We start from the raw sequence: 19,255 nt of genomic DNA, 5'->3' as shown, positions 1-19,255 counted from the left end.
TCACTCTATGAATGTTAAAGAGGAATGCAGAAGCGCTCAGCATTCCACTCATCTCAGTGCAGAGTTATTGTAATATGTAGTTATTAATCAAAGTCCATTTCTGACTTATTATGTATATTTATATCTCTAGTATTCAAAGATAATTTTAAATAAAGTTTAGCAAGTTTGAAGGAGTCAAATGATTCAGACTTGAGCAAAATAGTTATTATGGGAACACTGCTTTCTCTGAACTGAGTTTTTCTTAATCAGGAAAATTTTCCAGAGCACAATTGCTTTTGTCTCTTTTACATAAGTATATAAAAAATTTTATATGACTAATTGTGAGCAGTTTTTTCATTGCAAACTATGTTGTATTGTGAATTTAATTTTCATTTCATTTGGTACCTAAATTTTGATTTTATAATTTTGATTATTTGTAAGCATAATGCATAGATCCGATACAGTTTCTCTTTGTTTTGCTTTCTTTTGTGATACTAGGAAGTGGAGTAGCCTTGTTTTTAATATGTGTGTGAACATGAATTATGTTTTAAGGTTTTAACAGAAGCAGAGTTTATTTTAAATCTCTTGATGTTAATATTTTTCTCACATTGCACTCTCTTGTTTGTGGAACAAAAACTAGCATGACTCCCTGTATTTCTCTTAATTTTCTTTTTCCTCCGCACTGCTTTACTGTTGAGAATTTCAGGTAGGAATAGTATTTATAACATTCATAAATTCACTCTCACACACCTTCCTCTGTACTCTGGTTTTTTGGCCAGAGTTCCTTTCCTATACTGCTTTCCAAGGGGTAAAGAGTATTGAAGAATGGCCTGGAGCAGTGGCAGGAGGCTGAGGTAAGAGGATCACAAATTTGAGGCCAGCCTGTCTCAAAATAAAACTTAGGGTGGGGATGTAGCTCAGTGGTAGAGACCCTGGGTTCAATCCACAGTACCACAACAACAAGTACAGTATTGAAGAGGATAAAGAGTTTAAATTTCATAATGTTTTTTAAAAAAATGCTGAGCCAGGTATGGTGGCACACTCCTGTAATCCCAGCACTCTAAAGGCTGAGGCAAGATTGCAGCAAGTTGGAGGCCAGCCTGAACTATATAGCAAGACCTTGTCTCAAAAGACAAAAAAATAATTAATTAAAACAAAAATCCTTTGCTTAAAAGAATAAGCTAGGGCCAGGGATATAGCTCAGTGGCACAGTGCCTGCCTGTCAAGTGCAAGTTTGTGAGTTAGATTCCTGGTTTAAAAAAAAAAGAAGGTAGGGCCTATAGTAATTTAGTCATCTCCTTTGGGGCAGAACATATTTTATGCCCAATTAAATATCATATAAAAATGATGGTTGGCAGAAACATTTACCAGTATTGAGTCTATTATCTTGGTGTCCATAAACTGTTGTCATGGTGATTGTTTACTTAGGCATAATATGTGTTGAAGGCTTTCTATACTATATAAACTGTGTGCAGTGTATATACTTTATATACTGTATAACTCTAGAGAGCCAAACACCTCAAGGAAACATGAGACATTTCAGGTTTTGCAATCTAAAATGCGCAAAGGATCTTAACATAGAGTTGTTTTCAAAAGAGAAGCAAGTGCAAGTTTTATTCTGTTAATGCTTTAAGAGCTTTACTGGCTCTGGCTGTTGAACAATTCCTCAAACAGGAAGTTTCCAAGCACTCTTCTGCTAAATGTTAATTTTCAGTTACAGTATATCTCATCATTTCCTGAGATCGGAGGAGCTGTCAACGCCCATAGAGGAAAGCTCTGGGAAGCTATTGTGTGTTTCTGCATTTTATTTTCTCCCTTTTTGTTTGGTTACCTAAAATATCTGTGAAATTAGAATCCATGTAGTATAACGATTGATTTATAAACACTACACCCTTTTGCTTAAAGTGAAGTCTTTTCTCTAATTTTAAACAAAACGTGGAGTGACTCCCTGTATTTCTCTTAATTTTCTTTTTCCTCCGCACTGCTTTACTGTTGAGAAAGTGTGACCCCAGTTGAATAACTAAGAGAGGGGGAAACGTCTGTGTTTTTCTATGCTACGGTGTGGCAAGAAGTGTGCAGTGTTGGGGGCCATCATCCTCGCGTACTTACTTCACTCAAGACTTTTGCATGGTGCCAAGGGACTGATTGAAAACTCCTCACTTCACTATGTGTACGTTGAGGTTTTGGCAACAAGACATACACAGCTGCCAATGCTTAGTGTAGGGTAATGAGACATTCAAGAGCATGAGAAAGAGACAACAGAATGGCAAAAACTGTGGCCACATTAAAAACAAATCACATCCCCCATAGTGTGACATTATTTACTTTTTTCTAAAAACGTTTTGTGGCCAAAATAGACTAAAGTAATGAACCCTCCTTTTTTATTCTTACCCTTCAAGCATCTTACACAATGGTATTTAATATCCTTTGTCTGAGCATTACATTTTTGTGTCTTAACAATTCATGTCATTATGTGAAGGGAAATTTGGATAGTGTGGTACCAGGAACCTCTTGTACTAATGAAGACTTGATGGAACTAATGTTAAGAGAAAATAACCTATAAAAATATATATTTGAAAAATATTCCAAGAGTAGTAGGATTTCTCTGAAGCAAATGCTATATATATTGAGCATTTTGAACTAGTGAGATATATTTTGGTTTTTGTGTTTTCTTTCAAAGCTAGAATCAGAAAGCAGTAAATTGCCTTGAATAAGTGACTTCCAATAACAGTACCAATTGAACTTAGCACATGTAAGACCACTAAATGTGTTCTAAATTGAGAATGACCACCTGGAAATAGAATTATTGGTAGATAGACTTTTTCCAAAAAAAGTAACCGGACATTTTGTTAAGAATCCATAAGACGACTTTTCTCTCCCTTTTTTAGTAATAACTGTGTTGTTGAGGGGAAGGAATTAAAAGAGATGAACATTCTGTAACCTTTTTTACATTTACATTCTTGGAATGTAGTAAGAAACAGATTTCTGCTGAATTTTGCCATTTGAAAATACTCAAAATACTGCCAGGCATGGTGGCACATGCCTATAATCTCAGCACTCGGGAGGCTGAGGCAGGAGGATCATTGTGAGTTTGAGACCAGCCTGGGCTGCAAAGTGAGCTCAAGGCCAGCCTGAACTGCAGAGCGAGACCCAGTCTCAAAATAAGACAAAAAAAAAGAAAAAGAAAATACTCCAAATGAGGGTAACTGACACAGATTCTGGACAGAGATTTTGGAGTTCCTGTTCTTTAGACATTAATAAATAATTCATTTGTTTTTAGGTCAGCAACTGTTGCTACCTCAGCCACCTGCATAGGCATGGTCTACGTGGCAGGGGGCATCCTAGCTCACATCCCAAACTATTCCTGTAGCTGGCTGAAATGAACAGAAATTGGTAGGCTTGTTGCATCTCTCAAACCCAAGGAAGGGCAAGAGGAGTTATTGCTAATGTCAGAAATCTGCTTTTACGAAACAGTAATAAAAACCTGATTGCCCTTTTTGTTTGTTTAGATTTTTTTGTTTGTTGGTTGGGGTTTTTTTGGTGTTTTGTTTTTGTTTTTTCTTTCCTTTTTGTATTAACGGTAGGATTTTGGGGGTAATATTCCTAGCTGTCTGTATTCATTATTGGAAAACAGAATGACACCTAGCCCAACAGTCATGATAATGATCCTCACAAAAGGTATTTAGATAATAATGGGTGTACCCATATAGAAAAGTGGATGATGAACATCAGTGAGATACCAGCAAGATGAAAACACCAATTGAAAACTTACCAGAAGGGTGAAATTCTTCTCTGAGTAATGACAGGGACCTAAGCCACTACAGAATAGGCAAAACATGTCAAAGTTTTATGGGCTCACCAGTGTAATAAAGTGTTATAAAAAACTTCCATACTTTGTGATTAGAAAACACTGAAGGGAGCCCTGCCCCTCTGAAAAAATAGCTGAAGTCTTGAGTTTGTATGTGACCATTATTTAGAATATACTGATTCATTTCATGGAGGCTGGTAATGATGTATATGTCCTATTTGACAACTTGAGATGACTTCTCTGAAACCATGATCCTGAGGGACTAATTTACCTGAGGAGATTTAAGCACTGTGTAAAATAGGCCCATATGAATGGGAGAACATGTATGTACTGAACAAAGAAGCCTCTAAGAGATTTGTTACTGGAATTACAGCAATTATGGTCCTGCAGCAGGCCATAGTCGCTATTCTGATCTTGTAGCTTGTTTTCTTGACCTTACAACAGAGTATAAATTAGACTGTCTTTTGTGTTATCTTCCCCCATATGGTTATGTAGGTTACCAATCTGTCTTACTGAAAAACCAGTAGAACAAATGAAGTGGTCAAGAATGCAGATCCAAAGATAACAGGTCTAACATTGCACTAATGATTTGCAGTAATGAACTTCTGCATTTCCAGTAGATCTCACTGTGGACTTCTCTGTATATTTGAACATTCCATACTTAAAGTCTTAATATAAACAGCTGTAAGCCAAAGTTTTAACATGAACTGTAAAGCCTGTGAAAATGTATTTTTGATATAGTAATGAAAATTTTATATTTTTAAATGATTGTCAAGGGTACTGAAAAGATGGTTTCCTGTTCCTCACCATTTCTGTTGATATTTATGTGTAAAGAAAAGTTATATTTGCTAGAATTACATTGTACTTTGTTAATTTCAGAATGCTGAACTGCCTTAAAAGAAAAAATTTGAAGGAAAGCGTGTTAGTCATTATTGTTTTGTTAAGATGTATGTTTGCGTCCTTAGTATAATGAAGGAACCCAGCTTCCCCCATATAAAACAGTGTTTGTCTCCTGAAGTTTTATGAATATTTATAATTAACATTCCCTTTTCAGGAGCTAGAATTAAAATGATGTTTGCTTTAAGGTGCATGACTAAAGCCACATTTGAAGTCAATATAGGTCTCAATTATATTACATACTTGATTTTGATTTGTGATTGTTTATTAGGATTAATAGTGTTAGCTAGAAAGAAAGCTCTTTGAGTCAGATACTTAATATGTAGCACTTTTTCCACTTTGCTTCATTGAGCATAGTTGTTCTTGGCACTAACTTGCTTTTTTTGTGTTTGCAGTCTCTTGTTTTCAGCAGCCACTGTAGAGCAGTGAGTGGCTACTCAGACCAGGTCATCCATCAGCGGAGATCAGCTACCTCCTCACTTCGTTGCTGCCTGCTCACTGAGCTACCATCTTTTTTGTGTGTGGCCAGTCCACGAGTAAGTGCCACAGGAGGGGGAAGAGATGAAATAAACCAATTTTCAAGGGATCTGTTTCTTAAATAGAACTGTTCTAAGCTATTTGCTCCTTGAGAAACATATAAACCTTAGTTTTTAAAAAGGACAGGGCTAGAGCCCTTACCTAGCTTTTGCAAGGCCCTGGGTTTAGTCTCTAGCATTGCAGAAATAAGTATGTATGTATGGAGGGGGAGGGGTGGGCATATCCACAGTCCTGGCCTTCCCAAGATGGCACTTCCTCACCTTGAATTGCGTGGATTTGAAAGTAGCTGTATGGGAGACAGCTTCTTCTCATATAGTCAGGGACTCTAAACTACAAAGGGAGCAGGCCATCTGTTAGATAGATTATCACCAACAGCAGGGTCCAGGAGAGGGAGCCCTTTGTCACCTGCATTGAGGTTTTTGAGGGTTTTCAGAGGAGGGGGCCCGATTATGGGGGGATTTGATCTGGCCCTATCACCTCAGCTCAGTCCCAGTGTAACAAAAGGAAACATAACACTCCAGCCCCAAGCCATTTCTGTCTGATGCTTTCTTACATCCTAAGCAGCCTCACCTGGACTGTGGCTCACAGGTCTGCTCTATCTGAAAAATGACTGTTGCATCTTACCATTCAGGAGCCATGCTCTTTGTTTGCAGAGCAGGGTAGTTTCTATGTGGTTTCTGCTCTGAACTGCTCTAAGCTGCTGCCCAGGCCCTCCCTGTTACCCTGTTTATTGAAACAGCACAGACAAGTGTCGCTGCAGCAAAGGCCACTGTTTCACAGGGTTGTTCACTTTGCCTCCATCTTCCTCTTACTTTCCTCTCCTTGTTTTTTTTGTTGTTGTTTTCTTTTTTCTTTTTGAGACAGGATCTACGTTATGCAGTTTAAGCTGGCCTTGAGCTCACTTTGTAGCCCAGGCAGGTCTCGAACTCATAACGAGACATCCTCCTGTCTCAGCCTCCGGAGTGCTGGGATTACAGGCATGCGCCACTGCGCCAGGCTGCTCTTCTCCTTGTTGATCAGAGTCAGACAGAGGCTGTCTACTTCCATCCATAGAGAAGTGAGTGAAGGGAGAGAGGCAGAATAGAGTTACGACCGACTCGGTATTTAGAGAAAAGAATGCATTTCCCCTCTTCCCAGCTGATTTCATTTTGCTCCAAGAGACTGCTTTCATGGAGCCAGGGTACTCTGTGAGGCTGCATTTCTTACCCTTCTGTGGTTTTTTTATTTTGTTTTGTTTCATTTTTGGTACTTGGGATTGAGCTCAGGACCTTGTACATGCTTGACAAGCACTGTACCAATGAGCTACATCCCCATTTATCTTGTTTCTCCACTCAACCTAACAAATCTATTTTCATAGTTCTATTCAAAGAAGTCACCTTTCAGTCTTCCTTAGAAATATATTTCTACCATTATATTTGTCAACTTTAAACCTTATTTTATTTAAAGTTTATCAAAAGATAGCCAGGCACATGCCCCCAGCACTCAGGAGGCTGAGGCAGGAGGATGACATTCACTTTAAGACTAGGTTGGGCTACATAGTGAGTTGAAAACCAGCCTGAACTACACAGTGAAATCTAACCTTAAAAAAAAAAAAGACAGCAGATGCAGAGAAAGGTAATACATGGAAGTGAGGTACTGAGTCCCATTGATTCCCACCTGGCTAGATTTCTAGCTGCTAGTCCTGAGCTATGTGAACTTAATTCCCTTACCACCACTGTCACCTTTTTGGTTTATATTAGCTATGGATTTTGTGTGTGTCCTGTTCTTTCAAAGTATTTTTGGTATTGATTCAGGGAAATGGACTTTGTCTAGGAAGTGTCTAAAGCCAAGTACTTCCATACATGGCAGCCTCTGAGCCTCATAGTTGCATGGTTGGTTTTCCTCTCATTCTTAATCTGATCACTGTATACCAAGTGGCCTAATGGAAGAAGATTAGCTTTCTAGGAGGGGGATATCAAGACTTTCACTTCTAGCCCCAGTGCTTTATAGTGAGCACTCTGGACCTATAACGCATTTATGTGCATAAAAATTCCTTGTTAGCAGTTGGTGCTCCCAAAGCCTCTGTAACAAACAACTCTCAAGAATAACCCCACTCTGCTGACATGCTCATACATGCACAGCGCAGCTGCTCTGCTTCAGTATTGTTTTCAGAGGAGCCAGACAGAAGTCTGAACTACCATGTCTGGTGCTGCTGTTTCCCTAAAGAACAATAAATGTAGCTTAAAGAAAACTATGAATAGCTATGAATATGTGTCCTTAAGCAGGGAGCAGGAGAAAATTTTTATCCTTTGGCTAAAAGGCTGCACCCTAGCCTCTGCATTTCCTCCTGTGCCCCATTTCTGTTTGTGTTTAGGGTTTCATCACTTAGCAAGTGCTGAGCCTGAAAATGAGTAGTTACACTATGCTTGTAAAGACAGGAAGAAGAATTTGAAACATGTCTGAATACTTCATGTACGCAAACATAGCTCTCACCTTTCAGATCAGTCCTACAGTGTGTATAAGGCAACATTTCATGAGATACTTCATCTTCCATTGATTTCTAACCTGTTTGTATGGGAAGAGAGATTTCCTTTGAAGCTTCAAAACTGAACTTAAATTAAGAGAAAGTAATTGCTCTGGCATGTGCTATGAAAATTTTAGGGTCAGTTTCAGAATAATTATGTCACTATGGAAGAAATTATAGGAGCTGTTTCATCAAAAGCTGAGATGATGTTTCTATAGGGTTAATAAACTAAGACCTGGGAATTCATCTCACCAAAAAACAAAAGTGCTTGGAGCGGTCACGCTTCCCAGAGCTAGAGCGGGAATGTACATGTTCTCAGGAAGACGCTTTGAATGCTTGAAGATTGGCTCCTTGAGGTACTGTAGTTTTGAGGTTAATGAAGCAAGAAGCAGGGCTTGGTGAAACTGCAGAGTGTACATTTCCATTTGTAGGGAGAGGGGAATGGTACATCGTGCTTTATCTCCCCTCCTGAGCCACCAGGAATACCACTTGGTGTTAGCAGAGTGGGGAGAGTGTCTAGAATGGAGTTGTCTGGAAGCAGGATTTATTCTAAATAGAAGTGGACTTTTTTGCCCTCTTTTGGACCTCACAAGTACACTGCTTACGTACTTACAACATGACGTTCTGTGATTCTGCATATATCTTGATCCAGGGCTCTTGGCAAAGAAGCTTATCAAAACATTAAAAAATACTTCCCTAAGAACTATGCCTTGAATTCAGGCCTGAACTTGGAAAGATATCAGCAAAATGAAAATTGAAAACTAGGTGAAAGTTTGTAGCTGGGGAAAAAAGTTAACTATAAGAGTGCCTAGAAATGAGTCCTAGACAGAAACACTCTTCCCCCTTTCCTCTCTCTCTTCCTTCCTGCTGTGTTTCTGGCTTTAGACTTTGATCTTGAGAATACAGGACCTTATTTTATGTGTAAGTCAAGGTGAGTTCTGCTTTTCTACCAGCAAAGAAAAACATATGTCTTCGAGTGTAAAATTGGGCCCTGTCAGTCTCATTAGAAAAGACTAAGTATACTTTACTCATCCAGGAGTACGCATGCCTTTTGAGATACATAAAGCTGGTTGTGTTTCTGAAGTCTAAGCCACTGCTGCTTTAACCATTTTTATAATTGTGGGTTGTGAGGTTGTGGGACTCACCTTCTACACTGGAGATGTCTGCTGTGGCGCAGGGTCTGCCAGTACAAGCCATAGCAGAGAGAGCTCTGGTTTTTATCAACTTGCTTTGTATTTCCATCTGTCTTTACCTGTGCTCAAGTATCAGTTGGAAAAACAAATACATTGGAAGCAAGAAAACAAACTCTTTCTGGAAAGGATAAAGGAGCTAAGAGATGCTGTATTATCTGGATGAACTGATTTCTAAAATGAACCTGGGTGGGATTAGGAACTATGGCCAGTTTGCAGTGGCCTTTTGTAATTTTATATCTGCACTGTAGATGGCACTGCCTCCCAGCAAACTAACTGTTTCTTCTGTAAGGCAGAGTACTTTACTCTGGTTATTGGTAAATGTTCTTTCTTTGATCTGGTTCCCAGCAGACAGTATTTCTCAGTGATTAGCTTGAGATGCTGGACTGCTTTTTAAGAACCTTGGTCAACTGGTCTATCCCACAGCTCTTCTGTATTAAAATATATACTTTGCATCATCTCCCAACCATGTTCTCATGCATAGTAAAATTTAAGAACCACTGTCCTAAAGATTGATTGACATGGCTGGACATGGTGGTGCATGCCTGTAATCTCAGTATTCAGGAGGCTGTGACAGGAGGATTGCCATGAGTTCGAGACCATCATGGACTACATACTGAGTTCAAAAGCCTAGCCTAAACTGCATAATGAGACCCTGTTTGAAAAAAAAGAAAACAGTTGATTGACATGAAAATACAACAATAGCAAGATAAATTTTTCCTAAGTGCTTAACTTCCATAATAGAACTACATAGCTGGATACAACCGATGTTTTATGTTCTGATCTCTTCCTTTGTTCTTGCTCCTTACACCCAGTTTCTCCCCATCTCTTAGTCTTCCTGCAAAGCTCTTCTGAGCAGTTTACTGCTTGTAATGGGCTTGCAGTATTTTTGTCATCTGAGCGTAACAGATGATCACCACCTTTACATTTTAACAAAGGGCAAGGAGTCTTGTCATCATCCATAAGATTCTTATCAGATTATTTCTCAGCCAACAGAATACATAGCTGCTTGGTAGATTGGGAATAGACACAGATAGCTGAAGAAGGATGAAACCATGTTTCTGTATTGATTAGGAGCCCCCTACTCCACCAAGAATGCAGTATATTAGTGTTATTGAGTTGCTTTGTGATAAGAGTATTGCAGTTTCAAGTGGGGCATGCTGGCACACGCTTGTAATCCCAGCACTTGGGAGGCTGAGGCAGGAAGATTGCTGTAAGTTCAAGGCCAGCCAGGGCTACATAGAGAATTCAGGGCCAGCCTGAACTACAAAGCAAGACCCTGTCTCAAAAACCAAAAACCAAACAAACAAACAAAAAAAGAATGTTGGAGTCTCTGCTCTAGCCAGGAAGCCAGGAAATGCATCTGTTACTTATAATTGCTTCCCTTCTGTCTCCTACCCTCTCAACTCTCCTTTTCCCCAATTTAGCACTCATAAGAAGGTTCCTTTATCTTCCATTAGGTTTGTCAGTTAGAAAACCTGGCTAGGGAAGAAGAGAAAGAAGTATTGAAGGTCTTGCTAGCTTTGCCACAAAAGCATTAAAGATCGCTTCACATGTGCAAGACCAGTACTCTTCATTCTTAAGTGAATAACTAGCTCCAGCTCCTATTCTAGCATGTATGGCTAGTAGCACTTAGCCAAGGACACTATCCAGCAGTAAGCAGGGTGGCAAAGTGATGGGTGTGTACACATGTATATGATTGCTGGCCTTGTATCTTGCTTTACCTGCATCCTCCAATTTTCTTTGTGTCTTTAGTTTGTTGTAAGTTCATGTATTGCAAGTTAACCTTTTACCTGAGGAAGCTCACTTTGTGAACAACTTAGTTTGTAAGAATACAGTAGTATTTTAAATTAGTCACCTAAGAGTTTTCCACAGTAGTCTGATTTCAAAGTTAATCTCATTCCAAGAGGCTTCATGTGTATGACAGAATGTAAAAGAGCCCTCTCTGTGGTTTGTTGCAGGTCACCGCAGTGCCATTGGATTCTTACTGCAATGACCGAAGTGCAGAATATGAGAGGCGAGTTCTGAAGGAAGGAGGGAGTCTGGCAGCCAAGCAATGTCTGTTCAATGGGGCCCCTGAACTGGCTGCAGACTGGCTAAATCGCCGATCCCAGTTCTTCCCAGAGCCCCCTGGAGGATTGTGGAGCATCAGGCCCCAGAATGGCTGGTCATTCATCAGGATTCCAGGTGAGTTCTTTATTCTCTTGGAATGTTTCCAGCCTGGGCAAAGAGATTGGAAGGGAGATAGATACTCCATGTGGTAGTTTCACATCTTTGGAATTTGGAGTTCTTCAAAGTTCTATTTCCTTTTTGTTTTTGACCTTAGTAATGTATAAGTAAAAATACTAGTAATTTATAACTTGAATGGAGCAATAGTTTCTTTTTGATTTGTGTTTAAATATTGTCCTTTGACAAGGAGAAAGGAATGTCGCTCTTTAAAAACAGGATCGGGAATGTGGGGTGGGGGTGTAGCTCAGTGGTATAGCACTTGCTTAGCATGGACTGGGCCCTTTCTTCCATCTCCAGTACCAGAATAAAAGAGAGAGAAGGAAAAAGTGGTAGGAAAGGCTTCAGGTCGAATGAGTACAGTTGTCTTGTGCTATTGCCAGTGGAATGAATGAGAATGTCGTCTCTCTCAAGAGAGCCTGGTTTAAGTAGTGTAAACAGTGTCTTGCACGGAGCACTACAGATTTGAATGATAACAAGAGGGATAACAAGAGGAAAAAGAGTGTGTTTTGTGCCAAAATGCTAGCAGATTCCCAGACCCCCTAGGGTCAAGGACTAGGATTGAAAGGAAACTAGGTTTAATCTTCACTTTATTTTTTTTTTTCCAAATGCAATACCAACAGCTGCTGTTCAGTTTTTATTGAACACATTACAAAATGAGGTTTAGTCAAAAAGACCAAAGCCCATGTCATCAGATTCCTCAGATTCTTCTTTCTTTGCTTCCACCTTCTTCTCCTTAGCTGGGGCAGCAGTGGTGGAGTGGGCAGGGCCTCCTGCAGGTGCAGCACCAGCTGCAAGAGCAGGGCCACTAGTCCCTACATTGCAGATGAGGCTCCCAATGTTGACGCTGGCCAGGGCCTTCGCAAACAAGCCAGGCCAAAAAGGTTTCATATTGACACCAGCTGCTTTAATGAGGGCATTGATCTTATCCTCCATAATAGTCACCTCGGGTGTGAGGGTGGAGTAGATGCACACGAGCTCAGAGATGGAGGCCATGATGTGGGCTGCCAGGTGCTGTGCTAGTCGCCAGATGAAGTGAGGGCCTCGCCCCACAGCAGCCTTAGCTCCCTCGGAGGAATCGAGCACCTTGGTGGCAGCTGAGGAAAAGCTCATCTTCACTTCAGAGAGATTTTTTTTAATACCGGGAATCAAACTCAGGACCTCATGCTTGCCAGGCAGGCGCTGCACCACTGAGCTATATCCCCAGCCTTAGAGAGACTACTTTTAAGGAAGTTGAACACAGGATTCATACTCTCATGTTCTAAACACCTGCTGGCAAACTAGAACAGTAGCGTGGAACTGCAGTGTTAGCTTTGATTGCCCACATTCTCTGATATCTGATTATATTTATTTTATTGACATGTAACGGAAGTAAACTAGAACTAAGTCTTCAAAAGAGACCATCTGCTTTTATTTATTTTCTCAATTTTTTGTTTTTTTGAAAAAAGGTTTTACTATGTAGTCAGGTTCATGTATTGCTAGTTAATCTTTTATCTGAGGAAGCTCACTTTGTGAACAACTTAGTTTGTCAGAATAGAGTAGTATTTTAAACTAGTCACTAAGAATTACCACAGTAGTCTGATTTCAGAGTTAATCTGGTTCCAGAAGGAATCAGGCTACATAGAGTTTCGGACTACTGTGTAGTCAGGCTGGCCTTGAACTTAGCCTCCCAAGTTCTGGACGTATGGGTATATACTACCACATCTGGTTCAGCATCTGCTGTTTCTATGAGATAACTGGATTCCAGTACTGAAGGCCTGATTTTTCCTTTTTTGTTTTGTTTTTTTATTTTTTGAGACAGTCTTGCTATGTAATTCAGGCTGGCTTTGAACTCAGCTGTATATCTCAGGCTGACCTTGAACTCATGGTAATCACCCTGCCTCATTCTCCCAAGTGCTGGGATTTCAGGCATGTGTCACCACACCCAACATTCGTTTTTTCCATTAGGTGTTAGCTGTTACCAAGGGACCTCATGTCAGCCTGTTAGCTTTGGAAGTGCTTTTACTGGAAGATGCTGTTTTGAGTGTATGAAAGCAGTATTGTATATGGCCTCAGATACTTAGAACACATGAAAGCAGTCGGTGATTGTATTTTTTTTTCTTTTTTTTCTGTCTTTTGAGACAGGGTCTCGCTATGCAGTTCAGGCTGTCCTTGAGCTCACTTTGGAGCCCAGGTTGGCCTCGAACTCACAACAATCCTCCTGCCTCAGCCTCCCGAGTGTTGGGATTACAGGCATGCGCCGCCGCGCCCAGCTAGTGATTGTATATTGCTTGAAAATCCAAGTGTAAAGTAGGCCAGGATGGAAACCACAGAGTCCCAGTCAGGAGGTGAGCATGGGTATTGAAAGAATCAGATAGCACCTTATTTCTTCTTCTCTGGCTCTTTAGTTCCCAGTACGGGAGTAGGAGACGTATTGCTGTTGCTGTGGGAATCTCTTGTGGCTTTTCCTGTTCTTTGAAAGAAAAATGGACCTTGTTTAAATAGCAGGAAGTGTCTGAGTTCTTTCTGCATCGATAAAAAGCACCAGCTTCACTGGCTGTTTACTGTGAGAACCAAGCAGCTCCTCACTGACCCCATTGTGCTCTGTACACTAGCTGGGGTGGAGATGGGGGGGGTCATGTCACTGGAACCTGTATTTATCTCTCTTTCCTCTATATTTGTACATACTGTGTTTCCCTGGGAAGTGTTGGTTCTGTTGTACTTCTTGAGAGATTGGCCAAAATCTCCTGGGTTTCACACCTTGATTGCTTCTCCATGCTTCACCAGAAAGATGTACAATCCTTTCAGAAGGGTCCTTACCTTGGAAGACAGTAATGCTATTTAACGTGTTACCTAATTTTACTACCATGGGCTGTATATTCTTTTTCTTTTTTTTGTCACTATGAACGATAAGAACCTGTTTCTAAATGAAAACACCATAGGATTGTAGGAAAGATTTTAAGAGAGTAAAATAGGTCTGTTTATTTCAGCATCTTTTGAGCTTCTGTTTCAAAGAAGGGGCTGGGCCTTGGTTTGACTTGGCAGAATCAGCCTGATTTCTAGGGAATTGTGCTTGTCCTGGCTCCATGCCCTGTTTAGCAACAGCTAGAGCTCTTGTCCAGTATAACTTTAGTAGGTCCTAAAAATTGGGTGCTATAAGTATATGTACATCTGAGTTCTTCTATTCCTAGCATCACTTCATTCTAGTTAGCAAGTAAAGTAGGTATAAGAGGCAGGAATGTACCAAAATCATTTAACCATGATTTAGAAATCCATTGAGACTTCTCAAAATCGAGGCACCAGACAGATTTGTGTATGCCTTAATATCTGAATAGAGAGAGTAGATAAGCAGCTTGCAGAATTCTGAAGAACTTAGCTTGCTTAATCTCATTCACTGGCTAGAAAATATGTAGTTTTATTTTCAGCTTTGCACTTTTAATGAGCACAGAAATGCAATGTGTAAAGCTGATTTGCATGTTTGTGGAGAATGTTCAAGAGCTGTCAAAATCAAGATGCCCCTGGCAATCCAGTTGAAGGGGGAGGGTAATTTTGATAAGAAACCCTTTAAGTTGTTAACAAAATATTGCTGCTTGATGAGACTTGGAGTTTGTACAGTGTCCTTGTCTAGTGCCAGAGAGAGAGCTCAGCAGTCATTTCTGTCCCAGCTGTAGTGGTTTGATTGTGTGCCTATGGAGAAACAAAACGAAGAGCATTCCAGTAATCTAAACAGGACCAAACAAAGAGGCTGAACAAAGGTGTGTGCCAGAGACGGGGAGGGGGTAGAGAGGGAGAGAGATGTGCCTTGGCAATGTTCCGAAGGTGGAAAAAGGCAGGCTGTGGTGCAGAGGAGTAAACATTCAGGGCCCATAGTTTTATAGAAAAAACAGAGTGTCTGATGATTTGTTATGCTGTCTGCACGTTCGCTCTTATTCAGGTTAGACAGCAATTGTGCATTTGGCAGAGTGGTGGGAATGACGGTTGAGAATTTTTCAATTGCTCTCAGTAGTCAGCCTCTGCAGTTCAGAGGAAAAGCTTTGAGTTCAAACCCAAAAACTAAGACTGTGTGTTTATCTTAACAATTTCTCTTTTAGTTGTTAGTTGTCAATATGAGATCGCTATCCTTTCTCTTTCCTTTTTTTGTGTTCCCCAGCCACTTGCATATATACACTTATCCCACCCCTCAAGCCTCTTCTCTTCCCCTCTTAATGGCAGCAATTGTTTAAGGCATGTTTGTGAACCAGTCTGCAAACAGGAAACTCTGCTTCCTGAAATATGATGGAAGTTGAATGATACTGAATGAATAAGATGAAAACTTGTGAGTTTAACTATTCTTTGGATCTCCAGCTGAAATCATTTCTTATGGAAGGAGGAAGGAGAAAGCATAAGTTACTGAGTGAAAGCAGCTTCATTTCACAAACCCAAAGTTAGTCTTTCCGAAGATAAAAACATAAACCTTGGTGCCCTTACCAAATTATATCTTGTATAGCCGGGCGTGGTGGTGCACGCCTGTAATCCCAGCACTCGGGAGGCTGAGGCAGGAGGATCGTTGTGAGTTCAAGACCAGCCTGAGCTACAAAGTGAGCTCAAGGACAGCCTGAACTGCATAGCGAGACCCTATCTCAAAAAGAGACCAAAAAAAAACCAAAACAAAAATTATATCTTGTATGAATGACATTTACCAGCTAACCTATTGAAATCATCCAGGAGAGCGAGTTTTGTTGAGGAGTTTTTTGGTGTTTTTTTTGTGTGTTGTTGGGTTTGTTTGTTTGTTTTTTTTAAAGTTAAATGGGGGTAAAGGTGCAGAGGGGATAAAGGTGATCAAGATGCAATATATACAAACCCCTAAGCCAGTGGTGGTGAACCTATGGTACACAGGCTGCAATAGGCTGTTATCATTGAAAGCTCTAATAAAAGGTTTGCCATCACTGCCCTAAGCTGAATGTAATCACTATGTATCCCAAATGCATAACTTTTTAATAATAATAATAATAATAATAATAAAAAAGATCGATCGGGTAGGCACCTAGCTCAATGGTAGAGCACTTGCCTAATATGCACAAAGCCCTGGATTCAGTCCCTAGGACTGCAAAAGAAAAAAAAGGTCAGGATAGGTATGTTTATTTTGCATTTCTTATGTGTACATGTCTCCTTGGGAAGACGGGAGCAGTTCTTGTTTCTATACATTCTCATGCTTTCAGGACATAAGCATATGATCACAACAAATATCTAGAGAGAGATGAATAAAGATGAAGTAGTTTTCTGGGTTATAGCAGATATGACATAGACATCATTCATAAATGCCCATGTGTGCCTAGTATGCCCAGGTGAGAATGCAGAGCGGGGGCACCTTTAGATACACTAGCAATAGATGTCTGATTGGGAGTCATCAACTAGGAGAGAAATCTACATGTCCCTTTTTCAGGGTGTATCTTCCCAGAGCACTTCTGCAGTTGTAATTGTTTGTTTTGCTTTTGTTTTCTGAGACAGTGTCTCGCTGTATAGTTCAGGCTGGTCTTGAACTCAGTATTGTAGCCCAGGCTGGCCTCGAACTCATGGTGATCCTCCTGCCTCAGCCTCCTGAGTGCTGATATTACAGGCTTGTGCCACCATGCCCAGCTGTAGTTGTGATTTAATGAGGCTTTGCTTTCTTCCTCTGGAGCACTTCGAAGTACTTATGACAACATTGTCCTAGTTCTAGTACTTTTAGCTGCGTACAGTGCATTACAGTGAATGATTTTGTTGCTTCAATTAAAATTTCTTCTCTTTCTGCTTTTTTCTCCCCAGGAAAGGAAAGCCTCATCACTGATAGCGGAAAGCTGTATGCCCTTGATATCCTGTTAACTCGGCTGAAGTCTCAAGGACATAGGGTCCTTATCTATTCCCAGATGACCAGGATGATAGACCTGCTGGAGGTAGGAGAAAGGAACCTTGGGAATCTAGTATTCCTTGGCATTTAACTTGGAGGAGTCATATGTTCATGACTATTGTCAGTCTTCCTTAACAGGAGCCCCAAAACTCCTCTTAGTGATTTTAGTCTATAAAAGATAAAAACAGCTCCTGGCAGATGGAGAGTATGCAAGGACCTCTACCTCCTTCTCTGTATCCAGTTGAAATGGAGCACCTTTCTTTTCTAGGGAAATAATGGGTCAAAGATATAGCTCAGCAGCACAAATGCCTGTCTGGCAAGTACAAGGTCCTGAGTTCGATTCCCAGTACCAAAAAAAAATAAATCTAGGAAAATAATTCTCCAATTTTAGATCAGATCACAGCCTAGGAATCTTCTTGAAAATGTCTCTTTGATTATGGAAAATAAATTGAAGATTAGTTTTCTATGAAAAAGCCCATAGAACAGCTGGTCAGCCTGAGGTAATGTAATGGTTCACAACTACATATTGCAGTCACGTGAGAAATTTTTAAAAATATTGATGTCTGATCTTATCCTCAGAGATTTCTGTTTAGTAAGTTTGGAATGAGACCTGAGCATCAGGTATCTAAAATCTCCTGAAGTGATTCTGATTAACATCAAAGGTTTACAGCCATTAGTCTTAGTGGTGAAAGACATAGCTATATCAACGCAGCTCTTATTTTATTTTATTTTTTAATCTTTTTTGAGACAAGGTCTCACTATGCAGTTCACTGGCTGGCTTTGAGCTCCTTTTGTAGCCTAGGCTGGCCTCAAACTCACAACAATCTTCCTGCCTCAGCCTCCCGAGTGCTGGGATTACAGGTGTGCGCCACCACGCCCAGCAAGGCAGCTTTTACTTCTTTAATTACTTACATGTTTAGGTTCTCTGTATTTGTCTGAGTAGTGACTTAATGATTTGAGGGAGAGGAAGTCATGAACATACCATAGAAACAGGAGAGTGAGAATAAGAACAGATAATTACATACCATTAGAGTAATACAAGAAAGTTCAAAAGGCTAAAGCACCTGTTGTCAGGAGTATAAATATTCTCATGTTTTCCCTTAGGTTTTATAAATAGAAGGCTTTATATTCTGGCCCTGGTGTTGGGAATAAGTAGAAACTGGACCATGAGCCTCCATATCTGGGAATTAGAGAATAGAGACCATAACAGTGCAGAAGGGATGAAGGTAGCAGTAAGGAAGGATTTGAGGCTCTCTGGCAGCCAAGATTGATTACTAAGTTTTGCAGTGAGTTTATCTAAATTCAGTGTCAGGCTTGTTCTAATGAGGTAACTTCTTTTAGCAAGAGATGTGATATTTTATACCAATTTAATTATTAAGCCTTAGGTTTCATACAGTGGTTTGGTTTGGTTTTGATGTCACCCTCCTTGGATTTATTCTCTGTGGACTAGGAAGATAGCTCAGCGGCAGTGTCTACCTGGTAAGCACGAGGTCCTGAGTTCAATTCCCAGTACCAAAAAACAAAAAACACAAATGGATTTATTCCCTATGTAACACATGTAGACTAGACAGAGGAAATGAGGGTGAGGGTGGGAAGGAGAGCAATACATACATAGACATAAGGTGCTTTTTCCAGATAGAAGCATCAGCACTTGTTAATTCTCCAAAAAGTACTGTACTTGTATGTACAAACCACCTGAAAAGTTTTCCTCATCTTGTATGCTAACTCAACATGATGGCATACTTTCTGCAGTCTGCTGATTCAGTCCTGTAAGTTATCAAAAATCCAATATGAGTACTTACTCACCTTTTCAAATGAAAAGTTGTAATTGGTGTTGTGTTTAGGTTATAATTGATGACCAGCTTCTTTTTTTTCATACAGTATTTAGTACCTTGTGTGCTGTCAACAGGACAAACTTCCTGGTTTATATTATGAGTAGGTCTTCTTTTTCCAAGGCAGGATCACACTGTGTAGTTCAGGGCGGCCTTGAATTCACTATGTATGTAGCTTATGGTGACTTCAAATTCGTGCTATCCTCCTGAGTGCTGGGATTACAGGTGTGCACCACCATGCCTGGCTATCTATTTCTAAATGAGGGGAAAATGCTAATAAGCTATAGGTCATCATAAGAGAGGCGATTAAACTCTTATGTTTAATGTAAATCTTGACTGCATAAAAAAAAAGTCCTCAAAACAGCAATCCAAACCAAGAGCTGCCTGTCTATCTCTTTTTTTTTTTTTTTTTTTTTTTTTTTTAAAGTCCCCAGCACA

The 19,255-nt window shown here is 40.1% G+C and overlaps 1 protein-coding gene and 1 pseudogene across 3 annotated transcripts in view; one reads left to right on the top strand and one right to left on the bottom strand.

The window, feature by feature from the left end:
• Positions 1–19,255, top strand: part of Ino80 (INO80 complex subunit) — a 150,342-nt gene that overhangs the window by 101,515 nt on the left and 29,572 nt on the right. For all 3 annotated transcript variants that reach the window (XM_005381275.2, XM_005381276.2, XM_013512574.1), the window contains 3 exons: positions 5,080–5,220; positions 10,876–11,101; positions 16,904–17,031. In XM_005381275.2, the coding sequence (XP_005381332.1) occupies positions 5,080–5,220; positions 10,876–11,101; positions 16,904–17,031 (495 nt within the window). The remainder of the gene's footprint in view (positions 1–5,079; positions 5,221–10,875; positions 11,102–16,903; positions 17,032–19,255) is intronic.
• Positions 11,667–12,136, bottom strand: LOC102003541 (annotated as a pseudogene).

Source organism: Chinchilla lanigera, unplaced genomic scaffold (assembly GCF_000276665.1).
Source record: "Chinchilla lanigera isolate Chin_1 unplaced genomic scaffold, ChiLan1.0 scaffold00015, whole genome shotgun sequence".
Lineage (NCBI taxonomy): Eukaryota > Metazoa > Chordata > Mammalia > Rodentia > Chinchillidae > Chinchilla > Chinchilla lanigera.
The sequence above is the reverse complement of the archived record's forward strand: the minus strand, read 5'-3'. Positions and strand labels throughout refer to the sequence as shown.